General features: G+C 37.7%; 1 protein-coding gene across 2 annotated transcripts in view; it reads left to right on the plus strand.

The window, feature by feature from the left end:
* Nucleotides 1-604: 604 nt before the first annotated feature.
* STRBP (spermatid perinuclear RNA binding protein) overlaps nucleotides 605-18,049 on the plus strand; it is a gene marked incomplete at its 3' end in the record, with an annotated part of 66,004 nt that continues 48,559 nt past the window's right edge. For both annotated transcript variants that reach the window (XM_080708499.1, XM_080708500.1), the window contains exons 1-3: nucleotides 605-819; nucleotides 7,069-7,234; nucleotides 14,568-14,712. In XM_080708499.1, coding sequence (XP_080564625.1) covers nucleotides 638-819; nucleotides 7,069-7,234; nucleotides 14,568-14,712 — 493 coding nt within the window. In that variant the 5' untranslated portion in view covers nucleotides 605-637. The remainder of the gene's footprint in view (nucleotides 820-7,068; nucleotides 7,235-14,567; nucleotides 14,713-18,049) is intronic.

Consider the following 18,049-nt stretch of genomic DNA (forward strand, 5'->3'; position numbering starts at 1 on the left):
TATGTATTTCTAGAGACTCTCTTGAAGTTCGGAATTTTTCTGTAAATGGCACATGGTTTGAATGGCCTTTTTTGAAGGGGTATTTGGAAAGGTAGGTTTTTTTTTTTTTTTTTTTTTTTTTTTTTTTTGGTGGGTCTGGGGATGGAACCCAGGGGCATTCGACCTCCAAGCTACACCCCTTGCCCTATTTTTTATTCTTATTTTGAAACCACGTCTCACTAAGTTGCAGAGGGCCTCACTAAGTAGCTGAGGCTGTTCGCGAACCGTGATCCTCCGGTCTCAGCCTCCTGAACGCTGGGATTACAAGCGTGCGCCACCACGTCCGGCTCAAGGTAGGTTTAACTGAAAGGTAGCACAGTGTGCGTAATGCTTAGTGTGATATTGGTAAACTTATACATGAATGAAAGACTTCACATTTTCTAGTGAGAAGTTCAATAAAATGGATTTTTATTTCCCATTCCTGACTCATTTTTTAATTATCTCATCATTAATTTTTTCACAGATATGTGGCGTTTGATGTCATGATGCTAAATATACATATATTTTTGCCATGGTGACTTTTTTTATTGAAGTAATTGTTTTCTTTTCCTTCTGATAGAGATCTATTCGATCTTTTGCCAATGATGATCGCCATGTTATGGTGAAACATTCAACAATTTATCCATCCCCAGAGGAACTTGAAGCTGTTCAAAATATGGTGTCTACCGTTGAATGTGCTCTTAAACATGTCTCAGATTGGCTGGATGAAACAAACAAAGGCACAAAAACAGAGGGTGAGACAGAAGTGAAGAAAGATGAGGCTGTAGAGAACTATTCCAAGTGAGTATGAGTATGTGCTGGCCTTTGTGCTGCTTTCCTGCAGTGTAAAAGCTCAAGGATCCTGGACTGAGTTTGTGATAAGCAGATTTGGGGGTTTTCTTAAATATTTGACTGTATCCAAGGAAGTAAATGGTACATGGCATTTTTCTGAATTGAACTTGAAAGAAAAGCAAAAGAGGAATAATGATTAGAGCCCCAAAAAGAAGACAGATCTTTTAGGATCCCTTTTGAGAATGTACCAAGTCCTTTAAAACCTTTTCTGATTCAAGGTTATGAGATGCCATCTTTTTGCTTGTTTGTTCAGGCTCCTAAATTCTGAAGTAAATAGTGTTTTTGATCTGGGGGGAGGGGAATCACAAAATATTGTTCTTGACAGACATTTAAAAATCGTAGTATAGAGCCAGCCGTGGTGGTGCATGCTTGTAATCCTGGCATTTGGGAGGCTGAGACAGGATTGCGCAGGTTTGAAGCCAGCCTCAGCTACTTAGTGAAGCTATCAGCAACTTAGTGAGACGCTGTTCCCAAATAAAATATAAAATAGGTCTGGGATTGTACCCCAGATGTAGAAAGCTCCTGGGTTCCACTCCTAGTACCACATACACAAAAAACCAAAAACAAACACCTATAGCTTTTGTAAATGGAAGATAATGATTGCAGAATTTTTCTCTCTAACTTTCAATTCTAAATCAGTGTGATAGATGAAGAATAGTAGGAAAATATTCATATATAGATTTTCTTCACCGAAAGATAGTATAACCTTTTTATCTTCATTTGAAAGATAATCATTGTCAATTTTTTGCTGACAAATGTAATTTCTTTAACTGTTTATAGGTAATTTATACACTGTGACTGGCATCAATTTGAAGGTTCTTGGAATTAATTTAACTTTTCTCATACATGGATGGCTTAAAAATGTTATTGTACAGTTTGGAGTTCATGTTAATAATATCCAGTGTCTGAATTTGTAATATGCCTTAGTGATATTTGGCTCTGTATATATTCCGGGTCTTGTGCAAGTTAAATGGTAATGTACTCCAAATTTAGACTATATTTTGATAAATGTTCATGTTTTTAAAACTTTTAAAATTATTGCTTCATATGTGTATATGCATGTGTATATATGTATGTGTGTATGCATGTGTGTATGTATACATATATGTCTATACACGTAAAATAATGCTGTTTCTATCATTTTTAAGTACATTTTAGTGGAGTTTGGGCCTTTTTAATACATCTTCTAATTTTCTCTCAAACCTGGCATACTTTTGGAAAATGTTCCTATAGAGTTTTGCTGAATTAGATAGTGATATCACCTTGTTTTAAAGGTTTTTAGAGGATAAGGAGCTCCACACTTAACTTTTGGATTTTTATTTATTTAGTATTTTAAAAATATTTTTGTGGTGTTGGGGATTGAACCCAGGAGCATTCTGCCCCTGAGCTACACACCCAGCCCAGTGTTTTGTTCTTGAAACAGGGTCTCACCAAGTTGCAGAGGGCCTCACTAAGTAGCTGAGGCTGGCCGCAAACCTGGATCCTCCTGTTTAAGCCTCTGAAGTGCTGGGATTACAAGCATGCGCCTCCAACCCTGGCACCTAATTTTTGGATTTTAAAATCTACCTCTATGTGTCGATGCTCTTGGTTGTCTTGTGTAAAACCTTTGCATTTGTGGAACTGTTCCTAGGTTGAACACTTGTCGGGGATTCTAAAGTAGTATGGAATGATTCCATTCTTATTTTGTAGAAGACAGGTAGACAAGTCTTTGAAGAACAGAGCAGTGTTTCTGTAATAGACTTATACTGTGCACTTAAGCACTGGGAGGCTGAGACAAGAGGAATATTTTTTTTTTCTTTTTCTTTTTTCTTTTTATGTGATACTGGGGGTGGAACCCAGAGGCTTTCTACCTCCGGGCTATACTCCCAGACCCATTTTATATTTTATTTGGAAACAGGGTCTAAGTTGCTTAGAGCCTCACGAGGTAGCTGAGGCTGGCTTTGAACCTGCGTGATCCTCCTGTCTCAGCCTCCCAAGCGCAGGGATTACAAGCGTGCGTCACCACGCCTGGCTTAGTCTTTTTAGTTTTTGAAACAGGGTCTTACTGAGTTGTGAAGGGCCTCACTAAGTAGATGAGGCTGTTTTTGAACCGTGATCCTTCAGGCTCCGCCTCTTGAATGCTGGGATTATAAGTGTGCGCCACCACGCCTGGCTTTATGGTTATTTATTTATTTATTTTTGGTGGTACTGGGGTTCCTGGAAATCCTTCTACCTCCAGGCCACACTACCAGACACCTATTTTTTGTATTTTTATTTGGAAACAGGGTCTCTTTAAGCCAGCAAGGCTGACTTTGAACCTGTGGGATCCTCCTGTCTCTGCCTCCCAAGCGCGGGGATTACAAGCGTGTGCCACCACGCCTGGCCTATGGTCTCTTATTTTAACCTAGTATTTTATCTTTTTACAAGCTGACTCAAAAGTAAATTGCACAAGGTACCACAATATGTATAATTAGGACTCTTCATAATTTTAAGTAATTCATTCTATTTAGCTTGTTTTATAACAACTGTTATATTCAGATTAATTATTCAGGTTTAGGTCTGTTTGAATTAGGACTTAGTACCTCTGCTCAACATGTGGTCTTTTTTTTTTTTTTGGTGGTACTGGGGGTGGAACCCAGAGGCTTCCTACCTCCGGGCTATACTCCCAGACCTATTTTATATTTCTCTTTGGAAACAGGGTCTCACTAAGTTGCTGAGAGCCTCACTAAGTAGCTGAGGCTGGCTTTGAATCTGTACAATCTTCTTGTCTCAGCCTCCCAGTGCTGGGATTACAAGCGTGTGCCACCACGCATGGCTTTTTATTTATTTTTTATTTTTTATTTTTTATTTTTGGTGGTACTGGGGTTCCTGGACACCCTTCTCCAGGTTACACTCCCAGACCTATTTTTTTGTAATTTGGAAACAGGGTCTCCTAAGCCAGCGCGGCTGGATTCGAACCTGTGCGATCCTCCTGTCTCTGCCTCCCAAGCGCAGGGATTACAAGCGTGCGCCACCACGCCCGGCCTCCATGTCATCTTCTATTATGTGTGGGATGGTAAGACCAGGTATATCACAATTATGATTTAGAATCTAATAAGTAGGTTAATAATGGCTAGCCAGTAATAGCTATCAGATTATTTTTTACCTTACAACAAACCTAAGAGTCTCTGTTATTCTGTTATTATTCTTTGGCCCCCCATTTATAAAATTTCCACTGTTGCACATTTGTTTATGAAAAAAAAGTGACTCAGAATTATTAATTGCCTTTAACTTGATGAAGGTCACTAAATGAGAGTATGTGTGGTAGAACTGAGATTCACATTTAAATTTGACTTCAGCTTCAATTTTCTTATCATCTATGCTTCAGTTTCTTGTAAATAAATTGTGAAAGTACAGAGTCTAGACTTGGTTCTGGGAATCCAAAAAAGTTTTACAAAGGAGGTAGCATTTGGAATAGGCTCAGAAATGGATGGGGTTTTGGCAAACAGTGAAAGAAGGATAAGAAATAAACCTTAGCAAAGACTTAGATGTGAGAAAAGTATAGGGTAATAATACCTATTGTTTATTGAGATAGTAATAAATGTTAACCTCTGGGACAAGGGTTATTTCTCAAAGTAAATTATATTCTCAGTACTATTCTATCTGAAGAGGGAAGTAGGCTCAAAGAAGTCAAGCATGTATGTGTGTGTGTGTGTGTGTGTGTGTGTGTGTGTGTGTGTGTGTATGTATGTATGTATATATATATGTTTTATTTATGGTACTGGGGATGGAACCGAGGGGCCTTCTACCTCCAGGCTACACTCCCAGACCTATTTTATATTTCTATTTGGAAACAGGGTCTCACTAAGTTGCTGAGAGCCTCACTAAGTAGCTGAGGCTGACTTTGAATCTGTACAATCCTCTTGTCTCAGCCTCCCAGTGCTGGGATTACAAGCGTGTGTCACCATGCCCAGCTAAAAGCCAAGTATTTATAATTTGCTCAATTTCACACAATGAGTGACAGAGCCAGGATTCAAATTAGTAAGTCATGCTGCCTTCTGAACTGCCTCCCAGTATGCTACATGTGTTCACCGGTCACCAAGAGAAATAATAGAGGGAGTGCCATCTGAGCAGTGTGTTTGAAAGATTATTCTGGTTGTAGTGTATAGTAGATTGAAGATGGCAGAGGTCAGTTAATAAGGTCAGTGAAGAGGGGATTATTGAGACAGTCGACTTTGAAGGCAGTGGTTTGAGGATGATTATGGAGGAAGAATTTATAAGTAATTCTTAGATTAGGGAGAATGGGAGGATGAGAAGACAGGGGTACAGAGGAAGAAAGAATCAAAGACTATACCAGGCAGTTGCCTACACTTGAGTCATGTGCTTTAATATAGTTATCTCTTTCTGTATTTGTACCACTTTTACCGTTTTTCATTCTTTTAATGTTTATTGACTCTCTAAGGTATGCCAGGAACTGCAGCAGTGACTAGATTATTTATAATTTCCTGTCTGGTTTCCACTGCCACAGTTTGTTTCATTCCCTTCTCCATTTCATTCTCAGCTCCATTGACTTTTGCCCAGTGTTGATTTTTTTGCTTCCAGCAAGAATGATCTTTTTTCCATCTAGCCAAGACTGCTGAAGTCAGACTTTCAGGTCTCCTTGCTTGACCTCTCTTTTAATTTTAACCTCTCCCTTTCCAAACTTGGGAAACAACCATATAACGTAAAAGCCCAAGCATTGTAGTATCCAGCCGACTTGAGTTTGCCATTTTACTGTTTCTATGAAATTGAACAATTAACTTTTCAAGGCTCATGTTTTTGTGTGTTTCAACCCTCCTTTTGTGTAGTTTAAGTGAGCATATGTTGCATGCTGTTGTTAGGTGTCACTTTCTCTTCCCCTTTTAAGCAGGGTACCTAATCTGCTAAGGCTTCCGCTACTTAATCACACTGTATGCCTCAGGAACAGCAGAAAAGGCTAGATCTTCTTCACTGTATTTTACATTCTCAAACACTTGCTTACTTGTTGAACAACTGTTAAGCTTAATATTTTCACTTGTGTGGTTAAGGGAAATGAATCAATAAGAAGCTTTTTAGAATTGAAACCAAAGATAGATGAAGATTTTAGATATACACCATTCATAATTTGATCTTCTTTGAATGTCTGCTCTAATATTTAGTTGCTTTTGGATTGGGATGCAGATGCTGGCAGATTATCTTAGGTATGTTCTTTCTTTCCTCCCCTCTTTTTAAAATTTTTTTTCTTCTTGTGGCATTGGGGATTGAGCATAGTGGCACTCTCCCTTTGAGCAATGCCCCCAGCCCTTTTTAATTTTTTTGTTTGGAAACAGGGTGTTGCTAGGTTTCTGAAAGCCTTGCTACATTGCTGAGACTGTCCTCAAACCTCTGATCCTCCTGTCCAGCCTCTTAAGTCCGGGGATTCCAGGTATGTACAATCATTTTCAGTTCCATCCTTGTCTGTTTACTTCCTCAGCTCTACACATTTTTCAGTTTTCTTCACAAGATTTTGTGGATTCCTAGAATGATGCAGCTAGGAAGGAACATGTAGCCAATAGCCATTTTACAATTGTGGATATAATTGAATCAGCAGGGACTTTTGGGGTTGAATTCAGGTGGTTTAGATTTTTGTCCTAATACTCTTTCTCAGTATACTTTGATGTTCATGTTTCTTGAAAATTTTTTGCTACTACTAAAAAAAAAAAATAGAAGTTTATAAAGATCAGTTTGAAAAAATGTTTAGAGACATAGTGTTTTGGTTTTTTTTTAAGAAATACAGATGTATAGCCATGCATGGTGGCACATGCCTCTAATCCTAGTACATGGGAGACTGAGACAAAAGTATCATAGGTTCGAAGCTAGCGTTAACAATTTAGTGAGGCTCTCAGCAACCTAGTGAAACCCTGTTTCAAATAAAAAATAATAAAATATTGCAGTGAGTGTAGCTCAAAGGTAGAATGCCTCTGGTTTTAATCCTCAGCACAACAAAATAGAAAAAAGCATGTAGTAAAGAATTAAAAGTCCTATAGTCTGAAATAGACTCTCTGAAACGTTGGAGAAAGATACTTTATGAGCTTTAAATCTGAGACTTGATTGGTAGAGTTTGGATGTCTGGATTTACATATTCCCTTAGTTCATATGATTGTCCAGGAAGCCAAGTGATGATTAAGTATTAGAGGTTGGGGAATGGGTTGTAAAAATAATCACACAGACTTTTATTTTTAGGGATCAAGGTGGTCGGACATTGTGTGGTGTAATGAGAATTGGCCTGGTTGCAAAAGGCTTGCTGATTAAGGATGATATGGACTTGGAGCTGGTTTTAATGTGCAAAGACAAACCCACAGAGACCCTGTTAAATACAGTCAAAGATAATCTTCCTATTCAGATTCAGGTGAGTACAGTTTAATTGCACTTCTAGGAGAATTTGTAAGATGATGAACTTATTAATAGGAATTAGTAATTGTTAGGTATAGGTTAAATGAGGAATGCCACTACTCTGGATCAGTGACTTATGTGTCATACTTCTAGCGATGAATATTCAGGATTTATTTATTTATCAGAGTAAGATGGTTGTTAAGGTACAGTTTTAAGCTTTTCAGTTTTATCTTGCTGAGAGCTTTCCATTTTCCCCAGACTAGGTCTCTCAGCAAATAAAACTTTTTTTTTTTTCTTTTTGGTGGTGGTACTGGGAGTGGAACTCAGGGGCTTTCTACCTCTGGGCTATACTCCCAGATCTATTTAATATTTTATTTGGAAACAGGGTCTCACTAAGTTACTGAGAGCCTCACTAAGGAGCTGAGGCTGGCTTTGAACCTGTGCGGTCCTCCTGTCTCCCAAGTGCGGGGATTATAAGCATGCACTACCACGCCCTGCTGCAAATAAAACTCTTAATAAGGATTGGTGAAGTGCAGAAAAGAGTTGAAAGACCAAAAAGAGCCTATACTTAGGTTTTTTTTTTGTAGATGATAACTTTTTTTTTTTTTTTTTGTATTTGTAGTACTGGGGATTGAACCCTTGGGCATTCTCCCTCTAAGCCTTACTCCTAGACTTGTTTTATATTTTTGTTTGAAAATAGGGTCTTGCCAGGTTGCTTTTAAGTCTCACTACATTTCTGAGGCTGTCCTCAAACCTGCCATTCTTCTATCTCAGTCTCCCAAGTACTGAGATTACAGGCATGCAGATAACCACTCTTCTACATAACAAAACATATTGGTTTAGATAATTTTTAAAATTAAAAACTCAGCTTGGTAGCACACCTGTAATCCTAGTATTTGGGAGGTTGAGACAAGAGGATCACAGGTTGGTGGACAGCCTCAGCCTCAGTGAGACTCTCATCAACATAGTGCAATCTTGTTTCAAAATAAAAATAAAGCATTTGGGAGGCTAAGACAGGAGTATCTGGGTTCATGGAGAGCCTCAGCTACTTAGTGAGTAAGGCTCTTTGCAATTCTCTGAGACCCTGTTTCAAAATAAAGAATAAAAAATAAGATTAAGGGGTATAGCTCGGAGGTAGAATACCCCTGGGTTCCATCCCCAGTACCACAAAATAAATAAATATAAAATAGGGCTTGGAGTGTGGCTCAGAGAGATAGAATGCCCTTGGATTCAATCCCCAGTACCACAAAAAAAAAAAAAAAAGAAAAAAGAAAAGAAAAAAAGAAAAGAGAAATTGAAGACTCAGTTAACATAATAGTTACCCATTTATTTTTAATACTTGCAATGGTGAGATGTAATTATACATTGTAGTGAGGTTCAGAGTGATACAAACATGCATGTACACATCACTTAGTTTATTTCCCCGAATATACTCGCCTCCTACCCATCTATTTTGTTTATGGAAAGTCACTATTGATAACTTGTTTTCAAACCTTTTTTCATATAGGGGGTGCATTTAGAAATTTTTAATGTTGGCCTGCTCTCTGGAGAATGCTACTGAAGACCAAAGTCTTCTAGGACTTTAAGGGCCAATTGAAATACACCTGAATCTTCCAGTTTCAGATGTGTGTGATCTAATTAGATTTTGGCTATTTGATAGTTTCATTTCATTTTGTCCTCATATCCTTATCACCATAATAGATGTTGGATTATAGATCCAAACTTTTGAGTTGTTAAATGTTCCCATCTCTTCACTTGGTTTCTTTTATTTGTATGTATTCTAAAAAGGTATTTTTTCTAGTAACATGAAGTCCAATTTTTTTTTTCTTCTGGCACTGGGATTAAACCCAGGGGTATTCTACCTCCCAGTCCTATTTTTTATTCTTTATTTTGAAATAGGGCCTCACTGAGTTGCAAAAAGGCATTACTAAGTAGTAGCTGAGGCTGTCTGTGAACCTTGATCCTCCTGTCTCAAGCCTCCTAAATGTTGGGATTACAAGTGCGTGCCACCACACCCAGCTACAAAACTCTTTTTAAATCTACCTTTCTTGACAATCAAATTTTTGTATCTTATTGGCACATTCTTTTGTTTTAATTTTTTTGAGTGCTGTTTATTCTGTCTTAAACCTTAAAATACCAGTTTTTCAAGGGACAACATATTTGGCTTTTTACTTAATTTTCTTGGAAAAATATTTTAACTTTTCAGAGGGTTTAATTCCTTCCTTTATGTTCATTGTTTTGTGATTGAGGAAGGAGAGTGGGAAGGGACATGGGATATACAACAAAGGTTTATGAAATGGAAAGCTCAGTAATAGGTCTGTCTAAAAATATGTTGTGTTACCAGAAGATTAATAAACTACTCATTTTCCATTATTTTTATATTGTTTTAGAGTTTAATCTGAATTTGTTTTAATTGTAGTGAACATTGTTACACTTGCGTTTATAATAAAATAATAATGAAAAGCCTTTTCAAACATCGCACATTTTCTGGTCCCTTTAGTAAATATTACTTTTTAGAAGAGTGATCATCAGGTGTGTCAGAGTAGAAAAAAGGATTGAGAATTGTCACAACAGCCTAGCTTTGAAGATAAAGCAGTTTGGGTCAGGCTTCAGTCTGCAATAATATAACTTTCCTTGTGCACATTGCTATAGTGTGAACTCTGTATCATTTCTCTCCCAACCAGTCATTTATTTCTAGGGACAACAGTTTTAAAATGTTCTTTTTGGACTAGCAAGTGTTCAAGGGAGGAACCAAGGAGAAAGTGTAGATTGTGTTAGACTATGTCAAATTTGAGGAAACAGAACCCTAAAAGGTAGAGATGAGAAGATTTAAAAAGACATAAGTACCTTTAAGTCTTTGAAAAGATTGTCATAGAGAAGAGGCTGGAACTCGTAGGCCCACTGGTGGACATTATGAAATACATATTTCATTTTAAATTAGCTAGTGGTATTCTCTAATCATGGATTATGTATATTTTGGTAAAGGTATATTTCCCTGTAATATTTCCCCACTGATTGTACACACACACACACACACACACACACACACACACACACACACACACACACACACACACACACACTGAGAACCTCAGCAGCTTAGTGAGGCTCTGCTTCAGAATAAAAAATAAAAAGGGCTATAGTCAGAGGTAGAATGCCCCCTATGGTTCAGTTCCTATTAAGTTGCGGAAGAGCCTCACTATATAAGTAGCTGAGGCTGTCCATGAACCCGAATCCTTGTCTAAGCCTCCCAAGTACTGGAATTACAACCATGCACAAAACGCCCGGCTTAAGAAATCATTTTAAATGTGATCTTCACATATTCTCCTCCATTCTCTTTGAGGGAGAGGGGTGTGTGGGTGTGGGTGTGTGTAACAGCAATTTCTGACATGGTCTTGTTTTCGTATGTATAAAAATCTTTTTTTCTGAGTTCTATTTTCAGTACCACACAAAGTACTTGGGAGACTGAGACAAGCGGTTTGTGAGTTTAAAGCCAGGTTCAGCAAATTAGTGAGACCTTGTTTCAAAAATAAGAAAAGGCCGGGCGTGGTTTGGAGCCAGCCGCGCTAGCTTAAGAGACCCTGTTTAAAAAACATATATATATATATATATATATAATAGGTCTGGGAGTGTAGCCCAGAGGTAGAAGGGCTTCCAGGAACCCCAGTACCACCAAAAAAAAGAAAAAGAAAAGAAAGCCGGGTGTGGTGGCACACGCTTGTAATCCCCAAGCTTGGGAGGCAGAGACAGGAGGATCCCGCAGGTTCGAAGTCGGCCTCACTGGCTTAAGAGACCTAGTTTCCAAATAAAAATAAAATAAGATAGATCTGGGAGTGTAGCCCAGAGATAGAAGGGTTTCCAGGAACCCCAGTACCACACACACACACACACAAAAAAAAAAAAAAAAAAAAGATGGTGTGGTTGCACACATTTGTAATCCCAGTACTTGAGGGGCTGAGACAGGAGGATTGCAGGTTCATGGCCAGCCTCAGCAACTTAGTGAGGCCAATGTAGCTCAGTAGTAGAATACCCCTGGGTTCAATCTCCAATACCACAAACACCACCCTACCCCCAAATCTGAATACTTACCATAAGAAAGCTTCCAAGTATCTTCATTAATTGAAGTTGAAACATACCTTTTCCTACGTAGTATTTCTTAGGTGATTTTTATATTTCTTAGGTGATTTTTATATTTCTTAGGTGATTTTTAGAACTTTGAGCAAAGGAGACAGATGACCCAAACCAGAAATCACTTAAAATTAGTCTAGTCTAAAACTCATACTATGCTTATTACTTTGGATGTGCCTTATGGTGATATGCATGTAAAATTGAAAATTTAGTTTGATTTATTCTTCAGTAGATATCTTTAATGTTCTTATTTTTAGTACTAGGGATGAAACCTGGGGACCTTCTACCTCTGGGTTACACTCCCAGACCTATACCTATTTTATATTTTATTTGGAAACAGGGTCTCACTAAGTAGCTGAGGCTGGCTTTGAACCTGTGCGATCTTCCTGTTTTAGCTTCCCAAGTACTGGGATTACAAGCATGCTCCACCATGTCCAACTAATGCTTTTTTTTTTTTTTGCAAAATGAACATGAACAGTTTCCTGTTGTTGCTTTATATTTTGTTTCTTCCATTTATATAGTGTGGCCTTTTCTTTTTTTGGCTATAAAAATTAGAGTAATGAGTTTTTTCTTTCCTACTTTTTTGTAGGAAAGTACTAAAATGCCTTGGGGATTGAACCTAGGGGTAGTCTACCTCTGAGCTACACCCCAAGCCCTATTTTTTTTATCTTATTTTTTATTCTTTGTGGTGCTAGGGATGGAACCCAGAGGCTTTCTACTTTGGGGCTACACTCCCAGACCTATTTTGTATTTTATTTGGAAACAGGGTCTCACTAAGTTGCTGAGAGCCTCACTAAGTAGCTGTGGCTGGCTTCGAACCTGCGTGATCCTCCTGTCTCAGCCTCCCAAGTACTGGGATTACAAGCATGCGGCACCATACCCGGCTTTCTTTTGTTTTTTGGTGGTACTGGAACGAAGCCCTTCTACCTCCGAGCTACACTCCCAGACCTATTTTATACTTTTTATTTGGAAACAGGGTCTCTTAAGCCAGCGCGGCTGACTTGGAACCTGCGCGATCCTCCTGTCTCCACCTCCCAAGTGCGGGGATTACAAGTGTGCACCACCACACCTAGCTATCTTATTTTTATTTTTTAAAACAGAGTCTCACTAAGTTACAGAGGCCTCACTAAACAGCTGAGGCTGGCCACAAACCTGCAATTCTCTTGTCTCAGTCTCCCAAGTCTGGAATTATAAGTGTGTGCTACCATGCCCAACTTTTATTTATTTTGAAACAGAATCTCACTAAATTGTGGAGGGCCTCACTAAGTTGCTGAGACTGGCCACAAACCTAGAATCTTCCTGTGTTAGCTTCCCAAGTACTGAGATTATAGGCGTTTGCTACCATGCCTGGCAAAATATTATTTTGGTATAAATGACTGTTTAGTTCACACTGATGAGCAGAGACCTAATAGTTTTTCCATTCAGCTTTGCTATTTTATGTCAGGAAATAAATGCTAAATTTTATTACCAAGAAAGGCTCTGTTGTGACTTGTTAAATATTTAATGTATACTGATTTGTTAAATATAACTTAAGCCAGGGTGGTGGCCCATACCTGTAATCCCAGTACTTGAAAGGCTGAAACAGGAAGACTGCAGATGTGTGGTTGGCCTCAGCAACTTAATGAGGCTTTTAACAACCTAGTGAGATCCTGTTTAAAATCAAACAACAACAACAATAATAATGACATTATAAAAGGACTGGGAGTATATCTTGGAGGCAGGAAGCCCCTGGGGTTCAATCCTTAGTGCCACCCCCACTGTATATGTGTACACATATAAATATGATTATATTAAATTATAATTTAATATGTGATTCTATTTGAGTGACTATTTTGTAGAGGCCCCTGAACTGTATGTTTATAATTGTATGTTAAAAGAAGTAATATAAGCCAGATGTGGTGGTGTTAAACCTGTAATTGTAGTACTTTGGAGGCTCAGACAGAAGGACCACAGGTTTGAGGCCAGCAACTTATTGAGACTTTATTTCAAAGTAAAAATTAAAACAGGACTGGAGGTGTACCTCAGAGGTAGGGCACTCCTGAATTTGATCCCTAGTTAAAAGTGGGTGTGTGCACGCACACACACATAGACACACAGAGCCACTCACCAATGTAAGTTTCCCTATGGATATCAGATGACTGACCTGTCTCATAATAATGGATCAGTCTCGTGCGAATGATCTCTGAGACCTGTTTGAAGTGTAGAACTTGTTTATACTCATTTCTTTTGCTGGTAAATATCTAGATATTCTTTTTCACTCACGCTTGCTCTATTTCCTTTAGAAATCTACATAATGTTATATTTGCAAGTCCTTGGCAAGTAGGAGTTCCTGTTTAGGCTGATGTATGAAAAAAGCTATTGGAACCAGACATGAAGGTGCACAACTGTAATCATAGTACTTGGGAGACTGAGACAGGAAGATCACAGGTTTGAGACCAATTTCAGCAGTAGCAAGACTCTCAGCAAGCTAGCAAGACCCTGTTTCAAAATAAAAGAAATAAAATGGGCTGTGGATGTAGTTCAGAGGCAGAATGCCCCTGGGTTCAGTCCTCAAGTAACATGCGCTTTTGGTGCTGGACACTGGGGCACATGCCTCTAATTCCAGCAACTTGGGAGACTGAGGCAGGAGGATCTCAAATTCAAGGGTAGCCTAGGCAGTGTATCAGAACCTTGTCTCAAAATGAAAACTAAAAAGGGCTATGGATGTGGGTTAGTGTTAGAGTACCCCTTGGTTGACTCTCCAGTATTGCAAAGAAGAAAAAAAAACAAAAAAGGGAAGCTATTGGCTTAGAGAACATTCTGATATTTTATTATTTTACAGTCATAATTTTGAGATAATTACATTTTATCATATAATGTTATTGTTAACATTTTACTTTTAAATATTAGAAAGAATAGCTTATAGTGCATGTTCAAGGGATGGAAAGGATTTGCTTTAAGTTGGGGGGAGAGAGATTTCCCTAGATGGCTTTTTTTGTTTGTTTTATGTTTTGGTACTGGGTGGAACCCAAGGGAGTTCTACCTCTGAACTCCATCCCCAGCCCATTTTATTTTTTATTTTGAAACTGGGTTTTGCTAAGTTGCTGAGGCTGGCCATGAATTTTCTTAGAGAACAAGTGCAGTAATACTAATAGTTAATAACACTTGAGAACTTAGTACAAGCATTTATTTTTTGAGATTTCAGTCTAATTGGGTGTTTTTGAAATGTTGGTGACTTTCAGAAACTCACAGAAGAAAAATATCAAGTGGAACAATGTGTAAATGAGGCGTCTATTATAATTCGGAACACAAAAGAGCCCACGCTGACTTTGAAGGTGATACTTACTTCTCCTCTAATTAGGGACGAGTTGGAGAAGAAGGATGGAGGTACATGTGTATATTTGTTTTGTTCATATAAGAGTTATCTGAAGTATTAACTATGTTTTATGGATTTAAGAATTCAGTTTCCACTTTTTTTTTTTAATGATACCCATAGTATTTTAACAGTTGTCTTTCGACATCATTATAATATTTTGAAAACCTTGTGCTTATCATGTGGGTCTTAACTCTGGTTTAATCTTTCTACCCTTTTGGTGTTTTGTTTTACTTCTTTCTTGTATTGCATTAAGGTATTGGTATCAGCCAATCTATTTTGTGTGTTTGGCTTGATGGTGAGGTTTTAGGATTAAACATGGTCCAAAGTGGAATTGTTTTTAAATTCATCCACTGTTTCAAAATTATATACTTGCATAATGCTCTTGACTTCTAATAACTATATAACTTTGTAAAATTTGTTTTATTTAATTGCCTGTATATGCATGTTTTATAGTGTAAGAAATGTGGATTGAGGATTCATTTTTAAAAAATCAATAATCTTTAATAAATTTTGTAGGAAGTTCATAATATTGTGAGAATCATGCTTTAAAATAATTTTTTTCTGAAGTTAAAGAGAATTCCTGGAAGAAAGGGAGGCAGTGGGAAGGGAACTGGGGAGAGGGGAGCTCACTAAGTGCTGTGCATGTATGTCCCTATCACTCTCAACTACATTATGTGAGACTACAATGCACCAATAAAAGTATGTTTAAAAAAAGAATTGTTGTATGGGAATTTCATCCTCATAAAAATAGAGTAAGAAATCTGCTCAGTTACCGGCAGTTTTGAGAAGTAATAAAGGAGGTATGGTGGGTTTCTTTTTCTGATATTTTTATTCTGTCAAGTTAACTTGTTTCTGCTTCTCAGTCCTGTTCCTAGAAACTTGCCCTGTGATATTTTTTTCAGTGTCAGATCTTTGACCAGAAGGCCACTCTGTCGTGACAGTTTAGAGGCAAAGTGGCCTCTCTGGGCCAGTGGGGACTCTTTTGCTATTTTTCATCTCTCTAATTTCATCCAGTCCCATTGCTTACTCCCCTACCTGAAGTACAACCAATATAGTAAGAAATATTGGTTAGTTTCATAATTTATTTCAAGTTGATAAGAATAGACATAGGTACATTTATTGATAAAGCAATATTTTTGATTTTTTGATAGATTTGATTAATAGTATCCTTTAAGTAAAAGTCATAGTCATAGTCACCTTTTAAACAACTTTTTTTTTTTAGGCTGGGCATGGTGGTGTATGCCTGTAATCCCAGAACCTGGGAGGCTTGAAATGGGAGGATCACAGGTTCAAGGGCAGTCTAAGCAATTTAGACCCTATTTCAAACTAAAAAATGAAAAGGTCTGTGATTGTAACTCAGAGGTGGAATCCCTCTGGGTTCAATCTCCAGTAGCAAAAAAAAAACAAAAACAAGCCAGACCTGGTGGCGCACGCTTGTAATCCCCGCGCTTGGGAGGCGGAGACAGGAGGATCGCACAGGTTCGAAGCCAGCCGCGCTGGTTTAAGAGACCCTGTTTCCAAATAAAAATATAAAATAGGTCTGGGAGTGTAGCCTAGAGATAGAAGGGTTCCATCCACAATACCACCAAAAACAAAGAAACAAACGAACAAAAAACCCAAAAGCACCTTTTTGGAGGGATGGTAACAAAAATCAGGTATTTTGTATTCAACAGATGTAAACTAGATATGTGAGTCATATTTTAATCATGTCCATTCAGTCTGTAATTGGGCATATGTCTGTACTCTTTTTCCCTGTATGTAGTAACTATAACACTTCTGAAGAACCAATCTTAAATGGCTTAATTTTTTTAACAGCAGAACTATGATTTCTGATGTGTCAAGATAAATGTTAATTTTTTTTTTTTGTTGGTACTAGGAGTGGAACCCAGAGGCTTTCTACCTCTGGCCTATACTCCCAGACCTTTTTCATATTTTATTTGGAAACAGGGTCTCACTAAGTTGCTGAAAGCCTCACTAAGTAGCTGAGGCTGGCTTCGAACCCGTGTGATCCTCCTGTCTCAGCCTCCCAAGCCCGGGGATTACAAGCTCGTGCCACCACGCCCGGCTTAAGATAAATGTTAATTCTGGTAAGCTGTGTTCTACTTGACCCTCTAGTATAAAACCAAACATTTCTAAGTAGAGTTGTAATTATAGATATTATTATTATTATTATTATTATTATTATTTTTTTTTTTTTTTTTTTTTTTTTTTGGTGGTACTGGTGGTGGAACCCAGAGGCTTTCTACTTCCGGGCTATACTCCCAGACTTTCTTTTTTTCTTTTTTTTTGGAAACAGGGTCTCACTAAGTTGCTGAGAGCCTCACTAAGTAGCTGAGGTTGGTTTTGAACCTGTGCGATCCTCCTGTCTCAGCCTCCCAAGCGCAGGGATTATAAGCGTGCACCACCATGCCTGGCTCTATAGATATTATTAAAAACAAATTGGCTATAGGGAGGTGAAAGAAGGTCTGAAGTTGCCAAAGATTAGATTAATTATTGTGCCTGTTTGTGTCCCTCCTGTCCTCTTTGAAGGTATTAAGAGAACAGATCAGTGTTCTTTTTCCTGGTGGTTTTGTGTACTCGCATAGGATCTTGTTATAACTTGCAGTGATATCTTTAAGCTTAGTCTTCTGCCTTTATAATCTTAATTTCTTTTTTTTAATAATTATTTTTTATTGGTGCACTGTATTCATACATCATAATGGGATAAAAAATACTTTTGTAGACATATATGCACACATCGCCCAGTCAGCCCCCACCCGATACCCACCCCATTCTCTCCCCTTCCCTCCCTCCCATGCTTGGCTTAGTGGTTGACATCTAGTATTATAGCAATTTATCCAAAATTAACAATGATAATCTCACATAACAGTTTCATTTGTCTGATACCAAGCTTTTGTTGACTTAAAGATAGCATTTCAATATTTCTTTTTGCTTTCTTTCTTACCAGAGAATATTTTTTTCTTTCTTTTTTTGTTTTAGGTGAAACTATCATACATTTATTTATTGATTTTTCAGAAAAAAACTATCCTAATATGGAATATGGACTCTAGATACCCAAAACGATCTTGAAAAAGAACAATGCTAGAAGATGTATATTTTCTGATTTCAAACCATATAAAGCTACAATAATTGAAACAGTGTAGTAGTGTTATAAAGGCAGATATATAAACCATTGGAATTAAATAAAAGCCTAGAGCTAAATTCTTCCATATCTTGTCAAGTTATTTTTGACAAGGTTTCCACGAACATTTGGTGGAGGAAATAATAATCTTTTAACTAAATATTGTTGAAAAATAATAATTACATGAAAAGGCATAAAATTGGAGCCTTACCTAACACCATATACAA

Source organism: Muscardinus avellanarius (genome assembly GCF_963383645.1).
Source record: "Muscardinus avellanarius genome assembly, chromosome: 13".
Taxonomy (NCBI): Eukaryota; Metazoa; Chordata; class Mammalia; order Rodentia; family Gliridae; genus Muscardinus; species Muscardinus avellanarius.